At 45.5% G+C, this 13,004-nt stretch overlaps 1 protein-coding gene across 1 annotated transcript; it reads left to right on the top strand.

The window, feature by feature from the left end:
- Nucleotides 1–241: 241 nt before the first annotated feature.
- Nucleotides 242–12,109, top strand: epoa (erythropoietin a). Its single transcript, XM_023790458.2, has 5 exons — nucleotides 242–921; nucleotides 8,596–8,726; nucleotides 9,019–9,105; nucleotides 9,465–9,629; nucleotides 10,906–12,109. Exons 1-5 carry the CDS (start codon nucleotides 909–911, stop codon nucleotides 11,056–11,058), a joined length of 549 nt encoding a protein of 182 aa, XP_023646226.2. The 5' UTR covers nucleotides 242–908; the 3' UTR covers nucleotides 11,059–12,109.
- Nucleotides 12,110–13,004: the final 895 nt, after the last annotated feature.

Below are 13,004 nucleotides of genomic sequence, written 5' to 3' on the forward strand. Positions count from 1 at the left end.
ACACAAACCAATGGACAGACTCGAAATTTGTGCAGGATGGAGACAATTTTCAGATATGATCGAGTTCTTTTTAAGTTGTTGTATTGTTTGTTGCTTACGCAGTGCAGTGTAGGCTTACTGTTAAAAGCAAAAGCTTCGTTTGGTCGGATAGAACTGATTCAATAAGATCTAACCCCGGCCGTCACCAGGAGTATCGACGTCCTGCTGCGCCAAGTGGGAAATCTCTCTGGTGAACGTGCAGGATGTTGCGTTAAAGCCCAGCGGGTCCCCCGAGTACATCATCAGAGCGTTTAGGAAAGACCCCCCTTTCCGCCCTGCTCGACTGGGGGGCCACACACGCAGCGCAGGCTCCTCCGCCACATACACACACCCCGCTGACCAACAACCTGACATCTTACTCTGCTTCAGAAAAAAGACAAAGGGCTCTTAACGATTTGTCACTCTTGCAAAGTGCAGTACAGACCAAAGAGGCTAGTCTCATATTTAACTGGAATAGATACATTTATTCATAATCTCTTTAGTTTTAAATAGGCCTATAAGATCCTAAGGAGAAAGTATACGTGTCATCACTCATAGAAACGACCAAAGATAATATTCTATATATTCTTGTATTTATTTCTTGCCTAAATTTTGAGTTTTGATAAATTTTTTAGATACTTCGTGAACAGCAATGGAAAAAATAACGCTTACTCAAAATAGAGGAAGTGCTTCAAACAATCATCACCAGACAATGCGATTTTATTGTTGTCATCGATAAAAAAAATCAAACGAATGGCTTTCAGAAACACCTACCGGATAAGTGCAAACTCGAGAAACCCTTTAAAGAGCTTCAGCTTCAATTAATGGCCGATAGACGGACCAATGGGCGGTAAGACGTGGGACCCGTGAGGGACTATGTGGATTCCGACATGGAGATACCTCGTGAGTATAAGATGCTTCAGTGCTTCCCAGTACTGCTTATTCTTTTGATTTCTATCAAGGACGGCTGTCTTGCACTCCGCTGCAAAAGGCAGCGGATGCAGCTTGAATGCCTGCCGTTTTTCAACTCAATCCGCGCCCCGTGGAGTGGAGGTAATACAGGGCTTTTCGAGGGCTTTGCCAAAAGCTGTGATGTAAAGCGAGAAAGGCAGTTTAGCGGTGGGCTGGACAGGTCCCTGAGCTCTGAGCGCGCCGCGGTTACTTAAGCGGCTGTGAAGTTTTCCGGCTGCGTGGGAACAGCACGGACGCCAGTCACAGGCTCTGCTCCTTCACTTCATTTGCTGTTCATATATGAATAATGCATTTTCTAAAGCTTTTGTGTTTTTACCGAACTTTTCCCAGGCATCTCCTATAGTATGTAAATTTATGTATCCTATAGGCCTACAGATAACGAGCCTTTCTTTTCACCCAGATTATCATGTCTAATAACACGCGCAATTAATTATGGTGATTATACCTTTTCATGGTATTCAATTTAAAAAGTACCAGCGGTTTTGAAGGCAGATGCCAAGTTAAGCAGGTCTACATTATTTTCTCATGCACATGGAGGTCTATGATTTTTACGCGAAATACTATGTGCCATTCAGCGGTCTTTGGTCCGTGAACTTCACCGGGTGTGACCTTAATTTTTTTGCGCCATTGATAAATGTGACGTGCCTGGTCCAAATGGAAATGCAGGGTTGCTTCAAAACGAGCAGACTTTCTAAAAGAATTGCGTAAAACTGCGATACGATCACTGTGTACACGCTGTTTTGGGAACCTACAACGCGCTGTCAGCGGGACAGGGCTGTATGACAGCGCTCTCTTTCCTGGCCGGTTATACAGGCTTTCGCTGGTCTGGCTTAAACATGGGTTATGCTCAATTAAACCAGGTTTCAATCAATACCAAACAATTTCACCCTAATGTTAACGTTAATTACCAAATAATATACTTCCCCATCAAAGACGCAGAGAGATATAGCAAGTATATTAGTTACACAGTAGTTTGTGAAAAATGAATCGTGTGAATATATGATATTTGAAGCAGTGTGTTTCCACTGGCATAGTCTCAGAAAAAATGGTACCGATTTGACCGTTTGTTTGTCACTGAGACTGTACACTCAGGGGTCTGCTAGTTGTACCCTTAGCTGTAGGTACTTGTACCTTTTAATATACAGAAATGGACTCTGAGGAGCATTTATGTGCCATTGGAGGTATATTATTGTTATTTCTACCTTGGGCATGTTCTTCGGAGTCTGTTTCTGTACATTAAATTAGACTAAAAGGTACATTTACCTACTGCTAGGGTACCATTGGCAGATCCTTGAGGGTACAGCCCCAGTGACAAGCAAAGGTACACATTTATGAGAGTGTAGGGCCAGCCCTCACCGTCACTGGTAAAGCTACACTTGAGCTGTGAGCTTGAGTTCTCGTAAATAGCTGGTTTAATAACCAGTTAGTTACCCATCCTGAAGTGCAATGTGACTGAATCACCAAATTTGTTTATACAAGTTGTTTTAAAGTCTCTCAGACTTTCACCTTCATAGATATCCCAGGAAGTTCAAGGGTGCCCCAGAAATGATGGTGAACCCAAAGATGCCCCAAAAAAGGGAGAAACTTCTGGAATCTCTGGATTTGGAAGTCGGTGTTAGTAGCATAAATCTTGTAGCGTCATGCTAAGGATGCAAACACTTCAGGACAAGTCTGGCTACTGAACTGTAGCTGTCGGCAATTAACAGCGGTTCCCAATTCAAAACCAAACCAGTCAGTGTTTTAACACAATCCCCGTTCCCACCCCACCCCTCACATAGCACATACTCTCCAAACCAGCTTATAGTAGGTAGAACTTCATTTCCCTCTAAAAGTAATTTCTGCCGACCTCAGCAGGCCAAAGCTGTCGATATCTGGCCAGTTTAGTCCAGCCTCTATGGCGTAGAGCCCATCCAGGGGCAACAGGCACCGATACCGTGACTTTGCAAATCAGAGCTGGGTCACCTGATCCATTACTGATGCTGAAGCATGGAATGACTAAGCCTTGTTTAAGGCCCTGACTCATCAAAAAGCAAAGTAACTGTGTGAGAAGCCCTGCAGCTCGGGGATTCCCACAGCTCTTAGTGGGAAGAGAGTCACAAGTACTATGCAGCTACTGCTCATTTTGTATTGTCCCTACTGTATATTTATGAGATCGCCTTGCCTTTGAGGCTTCTTTACATGACACGATGGGACCAGTGCATAATTATGGGGGTATTATTTGGAGAACCACATACTTCCCTTGGCCTCCCCCTCTGTCACATGTTTGCCATCAGAATCTCCATGTGTCTGCTTCTGCGCCATGTATCTTTAAGCCCAGCACATTGACAGAGAGGACTTCAACCATTTAGGAGGCCTGAGGTCAGGGGTCAAGACCGTAGCCGAACATGACGCCGAAGGATCCGTGAACTGGAGGTCACACTTCCATATACACTCATGTCTTATTTCCGTCCCACAGAGTGGTGGCATATGCAGCGTGTGCGTTCTTTGTGACGCATGTCATTATTTTTGGAAGCCGTCACGTCCGGACTGCATGGCAGCTGACCTGACTGTGCAGAGTCCTGTCCAGCATTCTGGGAGTTTGCAGAAAGGCACAGACAGATTCATGTTTTGCTCACATGTATCTAGGGACTTTTTGGGTTTTATTGACTCTTGCTGGGTGTGGAATTGTCTGCAAGGTTCTGAGGTTGCAAAACTGCTCTCTTCTTAGAACTGAGACATGTTCTACCACCCAGTGAGTGGGGCTACTCTGTGGTCTATGGGCTCATCCCACAGAAGATGAGGTTGCTTCACCTGGTCATCTAATCAGCATCCTGTCCTAAGACAACCTTGTGCCATTGATGGCTGCCACACCTTGGCATCGGTGCTACAGATCTACAGTCGTGCCTAATGAATGAGGCTTCTAGGTTCAAATTCAGGAATGTTTTCCAACATCAGGATTCTTCTGTAGAACACCTAACTTAGCGATCAAGTTAAAAACTTCACAGTCTTTCATAAGTGAAGCTTGGTTGTATCCCTGTGGAAACTAGCCTTAAAGGGCGCGGTCTACATCACCCATAGCGGAGGATCTCAGGCTTCTGCCGTTGGCTGTCTCCTGTGCAGCCCTACAAATGGCTGATAACACAAGTGCATCACCTAAATATTGGTCCTAGTCTTGTTGCTTCCTTATCTCTTCTCAAAAACAGACAAGTGGTGAAGGGGTGGAAAAGCAGGAACATAGTCACGAGGCAGCTGTTAAGATGTGATAACCCACCACTTGAGGAGCAACTGGCTCGCATCCAATGCAACAGTGAGTTAGATGAGCTAGTTGATACGCCGTTTAGGGAGACGGTGTGTACGCCACTAACGGGGGGGAGGGAGAATGAAGAGCAGAGAGGTCGAGAGAGCTGGGTGACCGTAGGTCGTAGATGCAGGAAAAGGCGTACACACGTTACAGAGGCGGCATCACCTGAGGTGTCTGTGTCTAACAGGTTTCAGGTGCTTCCAGCTTTAGAGCCGGAAGGGACTGGGGAAGCAGGTGGGCCCTTGGGCACTGAGGAGCCCCCTCCCCCCAGAAAGAGGGAGGTTGTGGTAGTGGGGGATTCGATTATTAGGGGAGTAGACAGTTATGTGTGCACGCGTGATAGAGGGTCCCGTACGGTGTCTTGCCTGCCTGGTGCCCAGGTAGGAGACCTTCCAGATCGTGTGGACAAGCTTTTGGCCCCAGCTGGGGTGGATCCAGTTGTCGTGGTGCATGTTGGCACCAACGACATAGGCAAGGGTAGAAGGGCTGTTCTGCAGGATAAATTTATAGAAGTCGCCAATAAGCTTAGAAGCAGAACGTCCATGGTGGTATTTTCCGAAATACTCCCCGTGCCACGCGCAAGTGAGGCTAAGTTAGCTGAGATAAGGAGATTAAATGCGTGGCTAAAAGGATGGTGTAGGAAAGAGGGGTTTAGGTTTATGGGGCACTGGAGGACCTTCTGGAACAGGTGGGACCTGTTCAAGCCGGATGGGTTGCATCTGAACCGGAGGGGAACCAGTGTACTGGGAAGGCGTATTTGTAGAGTAGTTGAGGAATGTTTAAACTAGGGACTGGGGGGGCAGGGAGGTTAGTTAAGTATGTAACTGGGGGGAAACGGAAAGCCCAAAAAAATCATATTATAAGTAGGCACTGTAATAAGCCTACCCTTTGTTGTCTGTATTTAAACGCCAGGAGTATTAGGAATAAAATTCATGATTTAGAGGCTCTTATCTCATCGGACTCTTATGATATTATAGCAATAACTGAAACGTGGTTGAGTGATAAGGATGGACAAGAATATAATATGGATGGTTACACATTGTTCCGTAAAGACCGTATAGGTAAGAAGGGAGGTGGTGTTGCAGTATATGTAAAGGAAATCTTGCAGGCAAGGGAGCTTACTGATATAAGTAAAAGTACGGAAGCTATATGGGTAAAATTAGATGCTACAAACTCAAATAGCCTAATTGTCGGTGTGTGTTACAGAGCACCCAATGTAGCTGCTGAGGAAAGCAGATTGTTATACAGTGATATTAGGATTATGAGCAATAAAAATGATGTGGTAGTTATGGGTGATTTTAATCTACCGGGGATACAGTGGGACATTGTTGCTGGCTCTTCTGAAAATGAACTTGAGATGGTGGAATTAGTACAGGATTGTTTTTTTACTCAGTTTGTTAACACCCCTACCAGGGGAGATGCCATTCTTGATCTTGTTTTGTCTAATAACCAGGACAGGATTGGTAAATTAGATGTTTTAGAACCACTTGACAGTAGCGATCATAACATGGTTAAATTTGAGGTTAAGTTTAGTGCCCGAAGAGCAAAGTCCAAATCAAAAATATATAATGTTAGGAAGGCTAACTTCAATTGTATGAGATTAAAACTAGAAACCGTGAACTGGATGGAGTTAAATAACAAAACTGTTGAAGAGGCATGGGAATTTTTTAAAAGCACATTATTGCAAGTACAAGAGGACTTCATACCTGTTTCTAGCAAGAATAAATCTAGGAAATTGCAACCTAGGTGGTTTAATAGGGACATAAAGTATAAAGTAAGGAGGAAAAGGGCTTTGTTCCAGAGATGGAAAATAACTGATGATGACATAATAAAGCAAGAGTATCTAAATCTACAGGCTGAATTAAAAAATGACATTAGACGAGCTAAAAGGAATGTCGAAAGGAAGATCGCATTTGAGGCTAAGGATGACGTTAAAAGTTTCTTCCAGTATTTTAACTCTAAAAGAGCTCTAAAAGCTGAAATTACTAATCTGCAGGATAGTAAGGGTCTTATAATTGAAAACGACATTGACATAGTAAATGAGTTCAATGATAGTTTTGCACGGGTATTCACTGTCGAGGACACTAGTAACTTACCAGTTCTTATTACTAATTCAACATCGTCTATAACTAATATATATATAACTGAAGCTGATGTTTTGCAAAGCCTAGCTAAGCTCAAAATAAATAAATCACAGGGCCCTGATGGCATCTTACCTATAGTGTTAAAAGAGATGAGGGATATTATTTGCCGACCCTTAACATTACTGTTTCAAAAATCCTTATCTGAAGGTGTGGTACCTTCTGATTGGAAGCATGCCAACATAACGCCCATTTTCAAAAAAGGGGATAGAAGTAATTTGTCAAACTATAGGCCAATCAGTCTAACTTGTATAACTGGTAAAGTTATGGAGGCTATAATCAAAGAGAAAATGGTAGATTACCTGGACTCAAATAACATTTTGAGGGATAGCCAGCATGGATTTAGGAGAGGTAGATCCTGTTTAACAAATCTGTTGGAGTTTTTTGAGGAAGCTACTCAGGAAGTTGATGATAAGAAGGCCTATGATGTCATCTATTTAGATTTCCAAAAGGCTTTTGATGTTGTTCCCCACAAGAGGCTCTCACTTAAACTCAAAGCGACAGGTATTTTAGGAACTGTAGCGACTTGGATTGATAACTGGTTAACGGATAGGAAGCAGCGAGTAGTTATAAGAGGCTCAATGTCACAGTGGGCCTGCGTTCATAGTGGGGTACCGCAGGGTTCAATTTTAGGACCACTTTTGTTCCTAATTTACATAAATGATATAGACACCAATATATACAGTAAACTGGTGAAATTTGCAGATGACACCAAGGTGGGTGGTGTAGCAGATACTGAACTAGCGGCTCAGCAGCTACAGCGGGATCTTAATTTAATTAGTGACTGGGCTGACACCTGGCAGATGAAATTTAACATAGACAAATGTAAGGTACTCCATGTAGGGAGCAGAAATATAAAGTACAGGTATTTTATGGGACCTACTGAAATAAAGGTAGCTGATTATGAGAAAGACCTTGGTGTGTATGTTGATGCTTCCATGTCTCATTCTCGCCAGTGTGGGGAAGCAATAAAAAAGGCCAATAGGATGTTGGGGTACATCTCCAGGTGTGTGGAGTTTAAGTCAAGGGAGGTAATGCTAAGATTATACAATTCCTTGGTGAGACCTCACCTAGAATATTGTGTACAGGTTTGGTCACCATATCTTAAAAAGGACATAGCGGCCTTAGAAAAGGTGCAGCGTAGGGCCACAAGAATGATTCCTGGTCTTAGAGGAATGTCATACGAGGAAAGGTTATTTGAGCTAAATCTGTTCAGCCTCAAGCAAAGGAGACTGAGGGGGGACATGATCCAGGTCTATAAGATTCTAACAGGTTTGGATGCTGTTCAACCGAATAGTTACTTCAGCATTAGTTCAAATACAAGAACTCGTGGCCATAGGTGGAAATTAGCGGGAGAACATTTCAAACTGGATTTAAGGAAGCACTTCTTTACACAGCGTGTAGTCAGAGTATGGAATAGTCTTCCTGATAACGTAGTGCAAGCTGAATCCTTGGGTTCCTTTAAATCAGAGCTAGATAAGATTTTAACAACTCTGAGCTATTAGTTAAGTTCTCCCCAAGCGAGCTCGATGGGCCGAATGGCCTCCTCTCGTTTGTATAGTTCTTATGTTCTTATGTTATGTTCTTATGTTCATGCCAGACCCATTTTTTAAGAGGTACTTGAGATCCAGAAGGAAGGTCAAGGGCAGATGAGAAGAGGTGTGAATGACCAACATCGTTAAGTTTAACAGTTTTTTAATGTAGTGCTTTAAGTGGATTCTGAATGGCTGCTGTAGTTCAGGTTGAATTTCCATGATGTTTGGGGTTGAGGCCCCACACACAGTGATATGGATCCTCTATGTCTAACGGTCTAAGAACTGCTCCTCCTAGTGAACAGTTCCTGTCATTGCAGTTTATTACCTGTTATTCACACCTAAAGCACTACGCCCTGAAGTGCTGTCATGTTGACTGAGCAGTGTGCCACTGAAAAAACATTAGTGCGAGAGCTGTCCTGCGGGCTTCCAGTGTTTTCTCTGACTAAGCTCTTAATTGTTGTCATTATTTCAATAGTAATTTGTCTTACCTTTACAGAAATTGTATATTGGACTCCAGTTAGTATTGAATAACTACTTAATTTGATATACTGAATTTGATACTATTTATTTAGTGTCATTTAACTACGGAAAGCTGAATTCTGTACTGTTTTTCACCATAGTAATGTACCTTTTCCATCCACTGGTGTAGGACTTGTTGCTGTGCTGTTGATGGTTCTGGAGTGGGCCCATTCAGGTCTGCCCTCTCCGCTGAGACCCATATGTGACCCGCGAGTGCTGGACCGTTTCATCAAGGAAGCTCGGGACATGGAGGTCACCATGGTGAGAGAACATTGTCACCGGAGCTTGCACTGGATTCATGTAGCAATTTTGTTGGACTCTGATATACTGGTAGAGCTTTGGTCTGCAGGTTATATGAAGTAGATGTTCAGGGAGTAAATTATGGGATATTATTGGAATTGCATTGTAATATTCAAAAACAATTGATGCATTTGCCTCTTGTCTATCATCCACTGTAGCAAAAGCAAATGTACATCCCACCAAATGTCCACAAACCCCACATGTCAATGAGTGTCCTGTTTTGATATACAAATTCTGCATGTCTCCTCCCCAGCGGAGCTGCAGTGATGGGTGCAGCCTAGCGGAGCCTCTGCCAGTGCCCCTGACCAGTGTCGACTTTGCAGTCTGGGAGAAAGAAGACGTGAGTGAGGAGGAGCCGCCCATCTCTGACCGTTCGATCGTGCTGGAGATGGCTGCCCTCTCCGATTGAGCCGTCATTGTTATTTGCACTTTGGTTGCTTGGCAACAGCTTTCAGCTGCAGTGACAGGGCAGGCTCGCGGCTGATATGCTTCACCAGTTTGTACAGCTGGAAGTTTGGCATTAGAAACCTCTGCAGGGCTACGCCACTCTACCTGCCGTCCTCTGGTGACACTGGTGACAGCACACAAGGGTGAAAGCTGGGAATGTTCGAGTTGTATGGAAGTAAATAGGTCCCATTTCCCTAACGCAGTCAATGTGTCTGTCTGTCTGTCTGTGTGTGTGTACATTGCCCTTTGCAGGCCCAGAAGCAGGCTCAGGAGGTACAGTCAGGCCTGTGGCTGCTTTCTGAGGCCATCAGCGTGGTCCGGGCCTCAGTCACCAGCGCGATGCTGCAGAGCTTGCTGGACAACAGCCATAGCAACCTACACAGCATCAGGCAGGTGATACGCAGCCTCAACTTTCAGGTGAGCTAGGTGGGGGGGGGGGGGGACAAACGGGAGGGGGACAGCAGACACAGGGAATGGACACCCTTCATGTGGGGTGACTCAGTGTGGATGAGGCGTAAAAGATCCTTTGGGGTTGGTACCCAATAGCAGCTAGTAAAACATGCTGGCGAAGAAAGCAGAGTGGGGAGAGCAAGCTGACACATCCCCGCAGACACATCCCTACAGACACATCCCTGCAGACACATCCCTGCAGAAGCCCACCAAGTCTCCGCCTCTCGCCTGATTTTTCTCGGCCAGCTCCAGAGCTGTCCTTTCGCTTATCTGGTGTCTGACATTCATAGGAATGCTCCGGAAGCTGAGGGCCAGACGCAGCCTCTTTAGGATGTAGTCACTTACCTTTTCATTCCTTCAGCTGCTGGAGTTCCTGAGAACTTTGTTAAAGACAAAAATGCTTAAATTGCTGTTTCTGTTTGTAGTGGCTCAGCAGGTAGTTGGCATGCCGCTAGGATAGAATAGTGATGCCTTATTAATCCCCACAGGGATTAATTCTCCTTTTGCCTACCCCATTTTGTTCTTCATGAGACACACATACAGGTGAGCGAAGGCTTAGGAGTCACAGCACAGGGTCAGCCAGCATGCAGTGCCCCTGGAGCTGGGGGTTAAGGGTACATTTTAAGGGCTTCACACTGCTCCCTGTTCATGGGGGTTCATGGGGGTTTCCTCTGTGCACTCCACTTTCCTACCATGTTCACGTAGTCTAGATGAACTGCCATCTCTACTGGCTAAGGTCTGTGTTTGTATATGTGAATGTGTCTGCCCTGTGATTGGCTGGCATCCTGTCCAGGGTGTCCCCTACCTTGTGCCCTGTGATTGGCTGGCATCCTGTCCAAGGTTTCCCCTACCTTGTGTCCTGTGATTGGTTGGCATCCTGTCCAGGGTGTCCCCTACCTTGTGCCCTGTGATTGGCTGGCATCCTGTCCAGGGTGTCCCCTACCTTGTGCCCTGTTATTGGCTGGCATCCTGTCCAGGGTGTCCCCTACCTTGTGCCATCTGATTGGTTGGCATAGGCTCTGTGATCCTGTACTGATGAAGCTGAAGTATTGTTCTTATTAATCGTAGTGATTGTAAGTACTAAGACACATAAACATATCATTGACATGATATTAAGGCAGACACAGAAATACTCATTTAACCACCTGATTGGTCAGGAAGATTGTGCAGGTTGGTACAAAATGGGGAGAATACTGATTTTATTTTTTCCGCTGTCACCACCCCTTCCCTTGGTCCACCTCAGGAATACATGCCTCCAACAGGTGGCACTGCCCATGAGGAAACCTGGCGTGTGTCCTCCATGCCCGAGCTGCTCCGTGTCCACACAAACTTCCTGCGTGGCAAAGTGCGCCTCCTGCTGGCCTCAGCGGCAGCCTGTCGCCGAGATGGCAGCTGATCAGCGCTCCTGGGGACGGGTGGGACCAGCTGACTGGAGCACTGCATTGAATAGGATGGGTCCTAGAGCAGGCCCAATGGATTTCCAGAGCAATGCACAGACAGTACAGCAGGGGGCAGCCCTCAGATGGACCAGCCCAGAATGAAAGGATGAGAAAAATCCACATAAACTGAAAACTAGGACAGCATGCTGTGTTTGTAGCACTAAACTCGATGAACTAAACTGTGGGGATGTGGACATTCGTGTGTCTGATGATCTCGCCATTTTATGCCAAGCACCGCAGACGTGCATAAGATCATATACATGTTAGTGTGATAGTGGACGCCTTTCTGGACCAATGCCCCGCTCTCACCATGCCCATGTGACAGCACAGCCGACCTATCACTGCACAGAGACTGACCATTCTCAGCTACCCTTACCTCCCCTGTCTCTCATACCAACATTACCTACATTTCTGTTTCTGAATGTACATTATGTCACATTTATAAGACGATCATTTATATATATTCCTGCCTGTTTGGAAGCCAAGAGAGTAAAATGGTGAGGTTGGTGTTCAAGCAGGGAGCACGTCTCTGGGTGTCCTCAGCAAGTTCACGGGGACAAAAGACTGGAAGCATGGAAGGCAGGAGTCGGGTTCAGGCAGGGTGATGGTGAGGCCTACGTGAGAACGCCGGAGTGTGCATCTGACTCACGGAGACAAACTCCCACCGATAACACGGCCGCCTGGAAAAACAGCGAAGGACATCCGGCAGATCCATCCCTCTGGCCTGGTCCCTCTCACAGACGCTGGTTCATCTCCCCCAATGATGGGAACCGTTGGGTTTTCTGGACTTTAAAGAAACTTTGTTTGTCCTGTTTTGTACGATATTGTTTTGCTGCCGTTTCCTTTTCTAATGCCTCTCAATCAGGCTTTGTCACGATGCAAATATTTTGAAGGATGTTTGTATAGTTTTTTCCTGTTTTTTTCTTCTTTTATCACAGAGCTATTTGGTATTTAAATTCAAAATATTATTCTTAGATAAAAAACATGAATGAAAACCAGGAGAGGAAATTTGACGTGTTGATTGATAAGGTGCCGCGTGCAGGAAGGCCTCGTTTCTGGGTCACACCATGAGCCCAGATGCATTCTGGGTATATCCCTTGTTTCCTACCATCCACTTTGTTGGTTACATTGATTTCTCATTGTTCTCGCCTCTCCTTCAGTGCTGATCATGTGAATCCATCCGTTTGTACTTCACATTCAAATCATCAGGGTTACCCAGGAGAGATGACCTCTCCTTTCCAGCACACACAGAAGCAGGACATAAAAAGTTTTGGTGAGCAAGACGGCACGGATCCGTGGGAAGACGAGACGAGAAGCTGTGCAGCGATTGCTCCATGATGGCTGATTGTTGGCGGGGGTTCCTGATTAGCTTTTCTCATCAGCGGAGATGATCAGCGGCTGTTTTGCTGAGAAAGGTGACGTCGGAATCAGGAAAAGTCACTTCATTTCAGGATCCGGAGGGGGTGTGATTCATAGGGTGCATCTCTAGCCAGGACTGTCTGTGAACCTAAAGCGTCATTGTAGCAGCCCTGCCACCCAGTCAGCAGCGCTTCGTGCCAGCGAGGGGTCCGCAGGGTATCAGCAACACACATCTGAGCAGGAAGTCCCCCCTTACGTGGGCGAAATACTGACGGGCGTCAGCCACTGGGAATGAGGTCACTGCTGTCATACCCTGAGTGCTCCACCGATGCCATTCCGACGATGAGCCGGGGAAATTCAGCTGTTGTCTTTCTCTTACGTGGTTTTCACAAAGATGAGCAAGATGGGTTGAGACGGGCAACTTCATCTCTCCCACCCGCTAACTAATCAAATCATGAAACTGACATGCTTGGTACTGCAAATCAAAAACACAACATGCATGAAAATCACTGTCTTAGACAGTATATATGCCAAACACTTTGTT

Source organism: Paramormyrops kingsleyae, chromosome 10 (genome assembly GCF_048594095.1).
Source record: "Paramormyrops kingsleyae isolate MSU_618 chromosome 10, PKINGS_0.4, whole genome shotgun sequence".
NCBI classification, from domain to species: Eukaryota; Metazoa; Chordata; class Actinopteri; order Osteoglossiformes; family Mormyridae; genus Paramormyrops; species Paramormyrops kingsleyae.

Bases quoted from the DNA above. Each gene is read 5' to 3' on its own strand.
- epoa (XM_023790458.2), top strand. The intron at 8,727-9,018 runs GTGAGAGAACAT...TCTCCTCCCCAG, and splicing joins GGGACATGGAGGTCACCATG to CGGAGCTGCAGTGATGGGTG. The intron at 9,630-10,905 runs GTGAGCTAGGTG...GGTCCACCTCAG, and splicing joins TACGCAGCCTCAACTTTCAG to GAATACATGCCTCCAACAGG.